The following is a 12,838-nucleotide window of genomic DNA, read 5'->3' as shown; positions in this document are numbered from 1 at the left end:
GAGGAGGAGGAGGAGGGGAGGAGGAGGAGGAGGAGGAGGAGGAGGAGGAGGAGGGGAGGAGGAGTGGGGCTGGGTTAGAGCACAAGAAAGGTGCAACGCGATGAGTCACAAGGAGAAGCCGCCGCAGCCGCCGCAGCGCTCACCCTCCCCCCGACGGCGCACGCGGAGGCGGCGAACGGCAGTGACGATTCCGTGCTGAGCTGGCCACTGACGTCCGGCATCCGCATCACGTGGCGATGCACACCCACGCGCGCGCACACGACACACGACGTTGCAACCGGAAGATGGCCCGTGATTGCGAGGGCGGGGAGAGGAAGGGGCAAGAGTGGGGGGATTGGGGGGGGGGGAGGAGGGGAAAGGGGAAGGGGAGGGAAATGGGTGGAGGGAGGGGGAGGGGGGAGGGGAAGGGGAAGGGGAGGGGGAGGGGAAGAGGAAGGGGAGGAAGGGAAAGGGGGAGGGGGAGGAAGGGAAAGGGAAAGGGGAAGGGGAGGGAAATGGGTGGAGGGAGGGTGAGGGGAAGGGGAAGGGGAGGGAAATGGGTGGAGGGAGGGTGAGGGGAAGGGGAAGGGGAAGGGGAGGGGGAGGGGGAGGAAGGGAAAGGGAAGGGGAAGGGGAAGGGGGAAGGGGAAGGGGAAGGGGGAAGGGGAAGGGGAAGGGGAGGGGGAGGGGGAGGAAGGGAAAGGGGAAGGGAAATGGGTGGAGGGAGGGGGTAATGGGGGGAGAGAAAGGGAAGGCGGAAAGGAAAAGGAAAAGGAAATGAAAGGGGGAAGGAGAAGATGAGAGGGAAGGTCAGGTGGAAAAGCATGAAAATAATTAAATAGAATAACAAAGAAGTCATAGTGAGACAATGAAAAATTAAGGAAAGGCATTGCAAGGGGTCGCAGAGGACGAAAGAAGAAAAACAAGAAATACGACGCCAACAACAACAGTAAAAAAAAAAAAAAATAAGAACAAAAACAAAATCATGAAAGAGGAGGAGAAATTGTGATTTGTTAATACTTGAGAAAAACAACAATACTACTGCTTACTATTATCATTATTATTACCGACACCACTGCTATCCTAATCAACATTTCTATTACCAGTATTATCAGCATTATCATCATATTTATCAATACTATTTTTGTTATTCTCGTTTTAAGTATTATTATCATTATCCTTGTAATAGTAATAGCAGCAATACACTTATAACAATAATAGCAGTAGCAGAAGTAGTAGCAGTAGCAGAAGTAGTAGCAGTAGCAGAAGTAGTAATAGTAGTAGTAGTGGTAGTAGTGGTGGTAGTAGTGGTAGTAAAAGCAGTAATAATAGTAATAGTAAAAATAATAGTAACAATAACAACAGCAAAACAACAACAATGATAACACAACGACAACCAAAATCAGAAGCAACAATCCCCGCCCCGAGCAACACCTGAGTCGGAGAACACGCGTGGCACCTTAAGCATTTGCGAGACCCCATGCTCAGCTGGCTATGCGCTCCGACGGGTTACAGGTATGGGCGTGAGGCGCGCGGGAGATCAAGGCCTGGGCACGGGCGGGGAGTGGATGACAGGACCAAGCAAGCACTGTGGGCGTGAAGGTTCAAGATGCTGATGCCTTGAGGTCGCAAAGGGGCGTGTGGGGGGCTGTGGGGCGCGGAAGGTCGGGGAGCGTGGGCGTAGGAATGTCCAGCGAGCGAAGGTGACAGAGAGAGGGAGAGGGTGGGGAGAGAAAGAGAAAGAAAGGAAGAAAGAAAGAGGAGAGAAAGAGAGAAAGAGGAGAGCAGAGAAAGAAAATAAGAAAGAAAATAAGAAAGGAAAAAAGAAAGAAAAAGAAAGAAAGAGAAAGAAAAAGAAAGAGTGAGAGTGAGAGTGAGAGACCGAGAGAGAGAGACCGAAGAGAGAGAGACCGAAAGAGAGACCGAAAGAGAGACCGAAAGAGAGACCCACAGAGAGACCGAGAGTGAGACAGAGACAAAGAGAGAGGCATGGAACGCTCACCTGACCGAACCTCTTGCGCATGACCAACACAGGCAAGGCAAGAGGACCCGCGAATGATCTCTTGATCTGTAACTGTCCAAGCCACGCCCTCTACGCGTGTGCGGGCATGTCTGGTCGTACACGGACATGCACACTGCGGGGCTGAGCTCAAAGACGGATCTGGACGTGGGCCTGGATTCTGAGTGGATTTGGAAGAAGGTGAAAGGGCGCGAGGGAGGGATGGGGGAAGAGAACGGCAGAAGAATGAAGTGGGAGAGAGGGGGGACGGAAAAGAGAGAGAGACGGGAAGGAGGGAGCGAGGAAATGGTGAAGGGAAGGAAGAGGTGAAGAGAGGTGAGGGGATGAAGGGGGATGGGAAGGGAAGGGAAGGGAAGGGAAGGGAAGGGAAGGGAAGGGAAGGGAAAGGAAGGGGAAGGGAAAGGGAAGGGAAGGGAAGGGAAGGGAAAGGAAGGGAAGGGAAAGGAAGGGAAGGGGAAGGGAAAGGAAGGGGAAGGGAAAGGAAGGGAAGGGAAGGGAAAGGAAGGGAAGAAGGGAAGGGAAAGGGAAGGAAAAGGGAAGGGAAGGGAAGGAAAGTGAAGGGAAGGGAAAGGGAAGGGAAAGGGAAGGGAAAGTAGGGGAGGGGAATTGAAGGGGAAGGTGAGAGGAAGTAAATGACAAAAAGGAAGAGAGAGAGAGAGAGAGGGGGGCAGAGACATGACACGAAGTCCTCGCCATGCACCATCTGAACCTGTGCGTGAGTCAGATGGTCTCTCTCTCCCTCCCTCTCTTTCTCTCTCTCCGTGCGGCCACAGCTTCGCCACTTCCGTCCAGCTCACACTTAACCTCACCCCCCACACACACTCCCTCACCCCCACTTACCCCGATCCCTCACCTCCCCCCCCCCCCTCCTCCTCCTCCCCGCCAACCCGCGCCATCTTCGAAAGCCAAAGATCATTTCTTCCACGGCGTTCAACTCCCGTGTTTGGGAGAGCCGCCCGTCGCTTCGTCTTCGTCTTCGTCTTCGTCTTCGTCCTCCCTTCATTTTCCTTCGCCCTTCTCTTCCCCCCTTCGCCTCTCGTCCCTCGTTCCTTTCCGTTTCCTCTTCTTCATTTAATATTCAGACGGCGACCGAAAGAAACACCATAATTCAGTAGCCATCAACAATCTCTCTCTCTCTCTCTCTCTCTCTCTCTCTCTCTCTCTCTCTCTCTCTCTCTCTCTCTCTCTCTCTTCTCTCTCTCTCTCTCTCTCTTTCTCTCTCTCTCTCTCTCTCTTTCTCTCTCTCTTCTCTCTCTCTCTCTCTCTCTCTCTCTCTCTCTCTCTCTCTTTCTCTCTCTCTCTTTCTCTCTCTCTCTCTTTCTCTCTCTCTCTTTCTCTCTCTCTCTTTCTCTCTCTCTCTTTCTCTCTCTCTCTTTCTCTCTCTCTCTTTCTCTCTCTCTCTTTCTCTCTCTCTCTCTTTATCTTTCTCTCTTTATCTTTCTCTCTTTCTCTCTCTCAATCTTACTTACATCCCCTCCTACCCGTCCTCCCCCCCACATACTCACTCACGCACTCACTCAAATTCCCATTCTGACACTAGCATTCTCTCACTCTTATTCTCTCGCGCGCACGCACGCACGCACACACACACACACACACACACACACACACACACACACACACACACACACACGCACGCACGCACGCACACACACACACACACACACACAGACACAGACACAGACACACACGCACACGCACACGCACACGCACACGCACACGCACACACACACATGCACACGCACACGCACACAGACACGCTCGCACGCACACACAGACACGCACGCATGCACGCACTCACGCACACGCACACCGACACACGCACACACAAACACAAACAAACATTTGTTCTCCCTTTTAATCTTGTGTAAAGGTCAGACAGCAAGCCTAACGGCCGAGAGTGGGCGTCGTGGGCGCGTGTGGGCTCGAAAGGCCATTTGAATGGAGAGGTGCGCGTGGGCGGGGGATGGATCAGAAGGCTTTAGTCCACAATGCCCGGGGACATCCGGCGAAATTCCGTCGGAGATGCTGTGTCGAGGCAGAGCTTTGGGATGTTACCCGAGTGATCAACGGTATGCAATCCTTCTGTTTTTCTCCTCCTGTTTCCTTGTTTGGGCTCTTTGTTTGAGTTGTTTTGTTTGTTATCTTTTATCCGATTTTCCTTCTCCCTCTGATCGCTTCTCTTCCTTTCCGTCTTTTTATTTTTCATCTCTATTCCTCTTTCATCTCTCGTAATCCCTTATCGACTCACTCACTCACTGACACTAACTCTTACTTTCACTCTCACTCTCACTCTCGCTCTCGCTCTCGCTCTCGCTCTCGTTCTCACTCTCACCCACTAATTCACTAACTCACTCACTCACTTACTCACATCTACAAACTCTCGTACTTTAACCGTCTGTCTGCCCGACACTCACATTTAAACTCACACGCACATAAATAAACACGAGTGACTCATGCTAAGCGAAGCAGCTCCTCCTCCTCCCTCTCCATCTCCCTCTCCCCTACCCCCATTCTCCACCCCCACTCCGTCTCCCCATCTGCGCTCATATACCTCCCACCCCATCTCCCCCGACTCTCCACCCTCCCCCCCATCTGCGCTCATATCCCCCCCACCCCCATCTCCCTCGGCTCACCCCAGCCTCCTTCCTTCCACGGTGTGTCAAGGGTTACGAGGTCGAGCCCCGAGGCCCTGCGGGGGATGAGGAGGACAATGCAAACGTGGTCAAGCGCCTGTCCCTGATCCCTTGGGGTGACCTTCCTGGGCGGCGGCCCTGATGGAAGGTGATCAAGGGGTTTGTCTGAGAGTGGGGAGGGGATGGGGAAGGGCGAAGGAGAGTGGAAGGGGGGGGAGGGGGAGGGAGAGTGGAAGGGGGAGGGAAAGGGGGAGGGAGAGTGGAAGGGGGAGGGAGAGGGGGGGAGTGGAAAGAGGAGGGGAGGGGAGGGGCCTGACGGAGAGCAGAGGGAATAGAGGAGGGATGGGGAGATATTGAGAGGAAACTGCGAGGAAAAGGGGGAAAGCTCAGGCGAAGAAAATATAGGAGAGAGAAGAGAAGAAAAAATAGATATAAGAAGAGAATAAAAGAGAAGAGAGGAAAGGAGAGAAACGACAAGAGCAAAGGAGAGGAGAAAAGAAACGAGAAGAGGAGAGGAGACAAAAGAAAATAGAAGAGATGAGAGAAAAAACAAAAAAAAGAGACAACAGAAGATAAAAAAAAAGAAGGAACCAGAACGTAAACAGAGGAAACATGCCATCTCGGCTAAATGTCGGAGAAAGTTACGAAACCGAAACCAGACAACTTCAAAGCAGCAAGGAAGGAAGAAAAAAAAAAAAACGAAGGTAATGACGAAGAAACGACCAAGAAGAAAGGGAGAGAGAACAGCGACGATGACCTTTCCAGCCGAACGGGTCACACTCAGGAGGCTGGAACGAGAGCACGGAAACAGAACGGAAGAACACACCCTCACGTGAACAAAAAACAAAAACGATAAAAAAATAGAACAAATAACAATCCAATAATCCCTGAAAAAAAAAAATATATATACATTCCCTCCTACAAAACGTAACAACAATGGACCTTCTATCATCGGCAAAAACTCTCTTATCATGTTTAGGGTCAACGAAAACGGCATCCGGGCCGCTATAAGACGAGGTTTGATCCAATGCAACATACCGTAACACCAGGAGCATAACTAGGCCACTGTGCCAAAAAAACTAATGAATAAATAAAACAATGTATCGGTTTCCGAAAAAAAAATATTCGTCTTTCCGTAACTCTATATTGAGTCTCTTATTTTTGTTTACGCATTCACATAAATTTGAATATCCTTGTCAAGTATTGTGTATTCTGATTCGTTATCAGTAAACAAGAGCACGGGGAAAATCCGCCATCCAACCCTATCTCTGTCCTAATATTGTTTGCATACTAACAATTTGCCGGCATTGGAAACGAGGACGAAAATCGTTAAAAATAAACTTGATATGTCGACAGGATCCGCCCACGTGAGCCTGAGACAAGCAGACACTGTACGGTCACTGTGTTTTTTCCCCTTCTGTTCAAAGTTAAAGGCGAATGGCGAATTAAGACCAGGTATGACAAGTATAATAACTGTACTCTACACGACATAATTCCAGACTCCTCGTATCTTTGTGTATTAATAGCATATATGAGGTACTTGTCTGTGAGTATGTATCGTCGAGTGAAACGGATCAGTGATGTAGCTGTAAACGTTAGGCGGCGGCGTCTCAGCACCTACCTGAGGAGGACCTGGAGCGTTTGTTGGCCCGGGCGGTCCTGAGCGACTCCCCGATGAGCAGCACCAAGGGGCGCCGCGAGGCAGAGCCCTTCACAGCCGAAGCGAACTTCCCCAGCCTTGAAGTGGCGGTATTGTTGTTGATGGTCTTGTTGTTGTTGTTGTTGGTGGTGGTCCCGCGGCGAGGGTTGTCGTGGGGGAGGTGGACGCCGGGGACAGAGTGCGTTGGGTGCTGGGGCAGCTCCTCCTCCACGTCGCAGTATTCTTCAATGATGCATATATCCTCGTCTCGGTTTCTAACCCACGCCTCCCGCTCCTGCCGCGCGTTGTCGAGCTCGGGCCTCGGGGCGCGGCTTACCTGCTTCTCGCGTGCCATTCCGCCGCTACTTTGAGAGGGGGGGGAACCGGGCGACATGTCCTCCCGCGCCTCGTGCACCAGCTCCGGTTCATCGATGAGGTTCCGCTGCGCCGGTTCCACCGTCCGCATGCAGTTCCCAACGGCAGAGAAGAGCATGCCGAGCATCCCTGCCGACCGGCCGCAGCCGAGCCACCCGCCGAACAGCAGGTCCCGCCCCGTGAGCACCTCGACCCTTCCCGCCGCTGCCGCCACAGGCCGGGAGACGGAGGAAGCCTTCGGATGCCCGAGAGAGAACGAGGGCTTCAAAGAAATGGTGGTCGGGCGAGCGGGCTTAGGTGCTGCTACGGCGGGGTCGGTGGAGGCCGAGCGACTGGACGCAGGATTAGAGGATGCGGAGCCACAAGAAAAAGGAGCGGGCTCGAGGGCCTGCGAGGCGGACGACGAGGTGCACGTGTGGTAGGAGGAGGTGTAGATCTCGCTCCTGTAAGGGTTGCTGGAGCCAGCGGAGGTGTTGTTGGAGGCTGAGGTGGAGATGGATAAGGACGTGTCGGGAGAAAGAGTGGAGGCACGGCAGGAAGTTGAGGTGGAGGTGCCTTGGGAGTGGGCGTAGCTGGGTGGGGACTGGCAGTCGGCAGCCGGGGGGGGCTGCTTGATGGCCCACGACCAGGGAGACCAGGCTGAGTCCCGGCCGTGAGCGTCCCCTGGCGAAGGAAGGCCCAGGTTGGTCGGGGACGGGGACCTGGACGACGGCGGGGGAGGGAAGGGGAGGCTGGGGGAGGGAGACCTGGAGGACGGCGGGGGAGGGAAGGGGAGGCTGGGGGAAGGAGACCTCGAGAGAGACACCTGCAGGAAGTGGCGGAATCCGTCGGGAGTAGCGGACCGACTCGGGTCCGGGCTAGGCGTCAGGCACTCCAGGTCGTGCGGGAACTCCAGCTGGAAGATGGGCGACGGGCACGAGTTGTACGGGTGGACGATGGGGCTGGGGGGTAGCGTGGTCACCGACACGTCATCACGGCCCTTCGTCTTCTCCGGCGGCGCGGCCACGGGCGAGGTCTTGTCCGGGGCCGACGGCGGGTAGTGGAAGAAGGACTGCGGGTCGGTGGGCGAGGGCAGGTTGCGAGCGGCGGGCACGGGCATCACTGCTGTCTGCGGGGGGACGGTGCCGCCCTGGACATTCGCGCCCCTTCCTACACACTCGCTCTCCGCGCAGGGCGCCGACACCGTCCTGAGTGCGTCACGACTCCTTCTCGAAACGGCGTCACCGCAACAGTGACGTTCACAACAAGCTGCTGTGAAGTCTGCGAATGCACCACCGAAACACACACAAACACGCAGGCGGCCCTCGCTCCAAGGACGGCAGGTATATAGGTCACACTCGCGCAGCTCAACAACTGCGGCGTATTTATTAGTTCACTGTCAGGTCTCTCTCGCGCGCTCTCAGCTCGCCAACTGTCCGTCGTCGACTCTGGCACCGCTCGCTCAGCCAGTCGTTTCACTTGTTCGGATTACACTGCATTTACTCTCGGGCTGAAGAGAACGCAAAAGGATCAGAACAACTGCAAGGAGGATGGTGAGGACGTCGAGCTACACGGTATAAATAAGGTAATAACAATGCCAGGCGCCAAGATGATCTCAGGGGTGCATCGGGACCCGCCCTGAGGTCACGGGCGCCCCCGGAGAGCCACGACGCTTTCGTCACACCGCCGAGTGACGCAATCGCCGACGACGCCTCCAGCGCTAGGCGGGGCTCGCGATACACTCGTCGGGATGTGCGCGGCGTACGGGGTGATGATTTGCAGTCGATACAACCTGCCTTACATTTTACTCCCGCCACCCCCCCCATTCCGAGGTCAAAACGAAGACAACACACGTAGAATGATAAACCCCCATCTCCCTATTTCCCTTTCCCTTTCTCTCTCTCTCTCTCTCTCTCTCTCTCTCTCTCTCTCTCTCTCTCTCTCTCTCTCTCTCTCTCTCTCTCTCTCTCTCTCTCTCTCTCTCTTTCTCTTTCTCTTTCTCTTTCTCTTTCTCTGTCTCTTTCTCTGTCTCTCTCTCTCTCTCTCTCTCGCTGTTCCATATATGTAGCCTCGCCTATCGAACACACACGCGCATATCCACACACTCCTGTACTTTCAGACTCACTCTCGCTGTACCCACACCTTTTTTGCCCCTCCCCCTCACCCCAACCCGTAAACATATTCACACTTCCAACACTTGCCCCCTCCCCCTCCCCCTCCCCGTGCAATTCCGCAACACTTGTGCACTTTCGCCTATCGGCCTCCCCCCACCCCATCCCCTTTAAACCAAACTATTCCTAACCCGGGGGGGGGGAGGGGGTGTGGGGGGGGGGGGGGGGGGGTATACGGAAAGGTTATGCGGAAAACCCCCCCCAAACAAATCGGATTCGGGCAATCCAAAACCCCCTCTTCCTGGCTTCTGCGCTTTCCTCAGGCCGCCTCCATGTCAACTTAAACGAAACGCCGAATGGCGCGCCGTCACCGCCAGAAAGGAAGTGGAGAGACGCACCCCCACGCCCCCTCCGCCACGCAAAACCCCTCCCGCCAGACCCCACCTGGGCCCCAAACGGCCTCCACCTCCCCGGAGGCCCTCCTTCCCTTCCTTCCCGTCCCCTTTCCTTACCCCCCCCCCTTCCCCTTCCCCTTTCCCTTCCCTTCCCTTCCCTTCCCCTCCCTTCCCTTCCTCTCTTCCCGTTTATTCGGTCTTCCTCTCATCTTTCCAATACATTCTCCCTTCCCCATTCTATCAAACATCATCTCGGTGTCTTGTTTATTTTCAATTCCGATTCCCTTCTCACGTTTCTCTTCGTCTCCTTCCTCATTATCCGTTCCTCTTCTATTTTTTTTCTTCTCTCTCGTCTCAAGTTTACAGGCTAACAGACCACCAATATTCAATTTCAAAATTCTTCCCCCAAAAGAAAATAATGAGTTCCCTCCATTCCTTCTATCCATCTGCTTCTCCTCACCTATCCCTCTATTTCTCTCCTCTTATTTTGCCATCTCCTCTCTTCTTTTCTCTTCTCATTCCTACCCTACTCTTCCCTTCTCGATCTTTCTCTTTCTATTCTTCTGTTCCCTTCCCTTATCTTCCCCTCTCTCCCCCTCTCTTCTCGTTCCTTCTCTTCCCTTCCGTACTATACGCTACCCTTCCCTCGTCTTCCCCTTCCTATTCCTTTTCACTTCCCTACCTCTAGCCCCTTTCCCTTCTCTCTGCCCTTTTTCTCCCTTCTCTTCTCCCTCCCCTTCCCTATTCCTCTTTCCAAACAGGTGGTTCTATCGCGCCAGTATCTGTTCACTGACCTTTTGTTTCCCAGTGATAAGCCCTGCTTGACCTCTTCCCCAAGAGCGAGTGGGTGTTGTGAGCCTGTAATTTTCCATCACTTCGACCCTTTTCTTTCTATCTTTTGTATATGACGTATTGTTTTATTCTGCCCCGCTTCGCTATTCACGCCGATGGATCTAACACTCTATATCTCTACTTATACACCACTCATGCTATATATATCAGACCATACATGCAACGCGCTAACCCACACGTGCGCCAACGCGTGCGCCCACACTTGCACACAAACACACACACACACACACGAAGCAGGAATGCATACAGACATACATACATACATACATACATACATATATAAATACAGGCTGATAGACTGACGCATATATACAATGTACGTACACACTTATGCATACACATCCCCAACTCATACACATATGCGACACACGACGCGCACCACTCCCCCTACATCACCTTACCCCCCCCCAAAAAAAAAAAAAAAAAAATATATATTATATATATTACACATAATATACATATATACATATATATATACATATATATATACATATATATACACATATATATACAATTTATATATATATACATATATATACCCATATATATATACATATATATACACATATATATACATATATATACATATATATACATATATAACATATATATATACATATATATACAGATATATAAAAATATATATACATATATATACATATATATACATATATATACATATATATAACATATATATAAATATTATACATATATATAATATATATAACATGTTATATAAATATATATATATACATGTATATAAATATATATATATATACATGTATATAAATATATATATACATGTATATAAAATATATATACATGTATATAAATATATATATAACATGTATATATATATATATACATATATATACCAATATAATAAACATATCTATACATTTATATATACATATATATACATATATATACATATATATAAATATATATACATATATACACATATATTCATTATATTACATATATATACATATATACATATATATAAATATATATATACATATATACATATATATACATATATATACATGTATATAAATATATATACATATATATACACATAAATACAACACACACACACACAACACTCACACACACACACACACACACACACACACACACACACACACACACACCACACAATCACACACACACACACATATATAACCGATCAAGCAATTGATAACAGTTTCACGAACGCAATGAATGAATGAATGAATAAATACATGAATAAAAACATAGACAAACAAAACCCCATGAATTCACCGCCGATGACTCAACCCTTGCCCATGTCCGGCGGGCGGCAAGGGTGGGTACGAGCGCTGGCCAGACGGTGTGGGCGGCTGGGGGAGTGGGCGGCTGGGGGAGTGGGCGGCTGGGGGAGTGGGCGGCTGGGGGAGTGGGCGGCTGGGGGAGTGGGCGGCTGGGGGAGTGGGCGGCTGGGGGAGTGGGCGGCTGGGGGAGTGGGCCTCTCTGCGTATCAACACTAAAGCCCAACAGGTTACGTTCATGATGGCAGCGAAGTAGATGGTGACGGTGACGGTGATGATGATGATGAATAATGATGATGGTTATGATGAATAATAATGATGATGATGATGATGATGATGATGGTTATGATGATGATGATGGTTATGAAGAATAATAATGATGATGATGATGATGATGATGATGGTTATGAAGAATAATAATGATGATGATGATGAATGATGGTTATGATGATGCATATTGATGATGATGGTGATGATGATAATACTAAAATAAAGATAAAGATAAGAATATAAAATAAAAATAAAATCAGTATCAGCACAATTCTAAGGGTAATGGTAATAATCATAAAAATAACGATAAATAATCATAATAATAACAATAATAATAATAATAATAATAATAATAATAATAATAAATAATAATAAATAATAATATACTACTACCAATAAAACAATAATAAATTAATAAAATAATAATAACAATAACACTAATAACAACCACAACACAACAGAGAACAAGAGCAATGAATAACAAAAAAAAAAAAAAAAAAAAAAAAAAAAAAAAAAATACAAGCTAGCAACAGCACGGCGCACGAACACGGGCCAAGATGGATGGCGAGTCGAGCAATATCGAGATCTTCATTTCTCACAATCACTCGTTTTGTTCCGATTTGCACCACTCCTCTTTCTTTCTTTCTTTCTTTCCTTATTCCCTTTTATCTCTCTCTCTCTCTCTCTCTTTCTCTCTCTTCCCTCCACGTTTCACTTCGCACTTTTCGTTAGTAAAGGTTTTTTTTTTTTTTTTTTTAATTCACTAGTTTCTTATCTCCGTTTGTTTTCCTATATTTGTGGAGGAGGGAGGGATAGAGAGGGGGGTTGGGGGTGGGGGGGAGGTGGCGTCATCGAAAAACAAAACAAAACAGTCTTCCCCCCCCCACCGTTCACTCATTTTCCTTCTTTTCCTTCTTTTTCTTCTTTCTTTCTTTCTCTTTCCATGGCAGAAATAAGACACAACCAACACGCAACAATCCATATCCACGAACTTAACGCGAAAAAAAAATAAACAATCATCATCAACCGAAACGATGATGAACGAGATAAACTGAGATACCTAAACAAACAAAAAATAAAACACGCACGCAAACACTAAAAAAAAAAAAAATATCGAACGTAGGCACCAACGCACGCACGCACGCAGGGTCGAATAAACAAAACAAAAAAACGCAAAAAACATCACCCCGCACGCAGCCAAGCACGCACGCAGGCACAAGAAAACAAAAACGAAGCGGGCAGCGCCGAGGCCGCAGCAGTACCAGCAACAGCACAGAACGAGACACCGGGCAT

General features: G+C 49.5%; 1 protein-coding gene across 1 annotated transcript in view; it reads right to left on the bottom strand.

Moving 5' to 3' along the window:
* LOC125025101 (cyclin-dependent kinase 17-like) overlaps window positions 1–12,838 on the bottom strand; it is a 147,902-nt gene extending 135,064 nt beyond the window's left edge. The window contains exons 1-2 of the mRNA XM_047613014.1: window positions 12,808–12,838; window positions 6,257–8,138 (exon numbers count right to left, since the gene is read on the bottom strand). Of these exons, the coding sequence (XP_047468970.1) occupies window positions 6,257–7,748 (1,492 nt within the window). The 5' untranslated portion in view covers window positions 7,749–8,138; window positions 12,808–12,838. The remainder of the gene's footprint in view (window positions 1–6,256; window positions 8,139–12,807) is intronic.

The sequence above is a fragment of the Penaeus chinensis genome, chromosome 4, assembly GCF_019202785.1.
Source record: "Penaeus chinensis breed Huanghai No. 1 chromosome 4, ASM1920278v2, whole genome shotgun sequence".
Lineage (NCBI taxonomy): Eukaryota > Metazoa > Arthropoda > Malacostraca > Decapoda > Penaeidae > Penaeus > Penaeus chinensis.
This window is presented reverse-complemented; position numbering and strand designations above follow the sequence as displayed.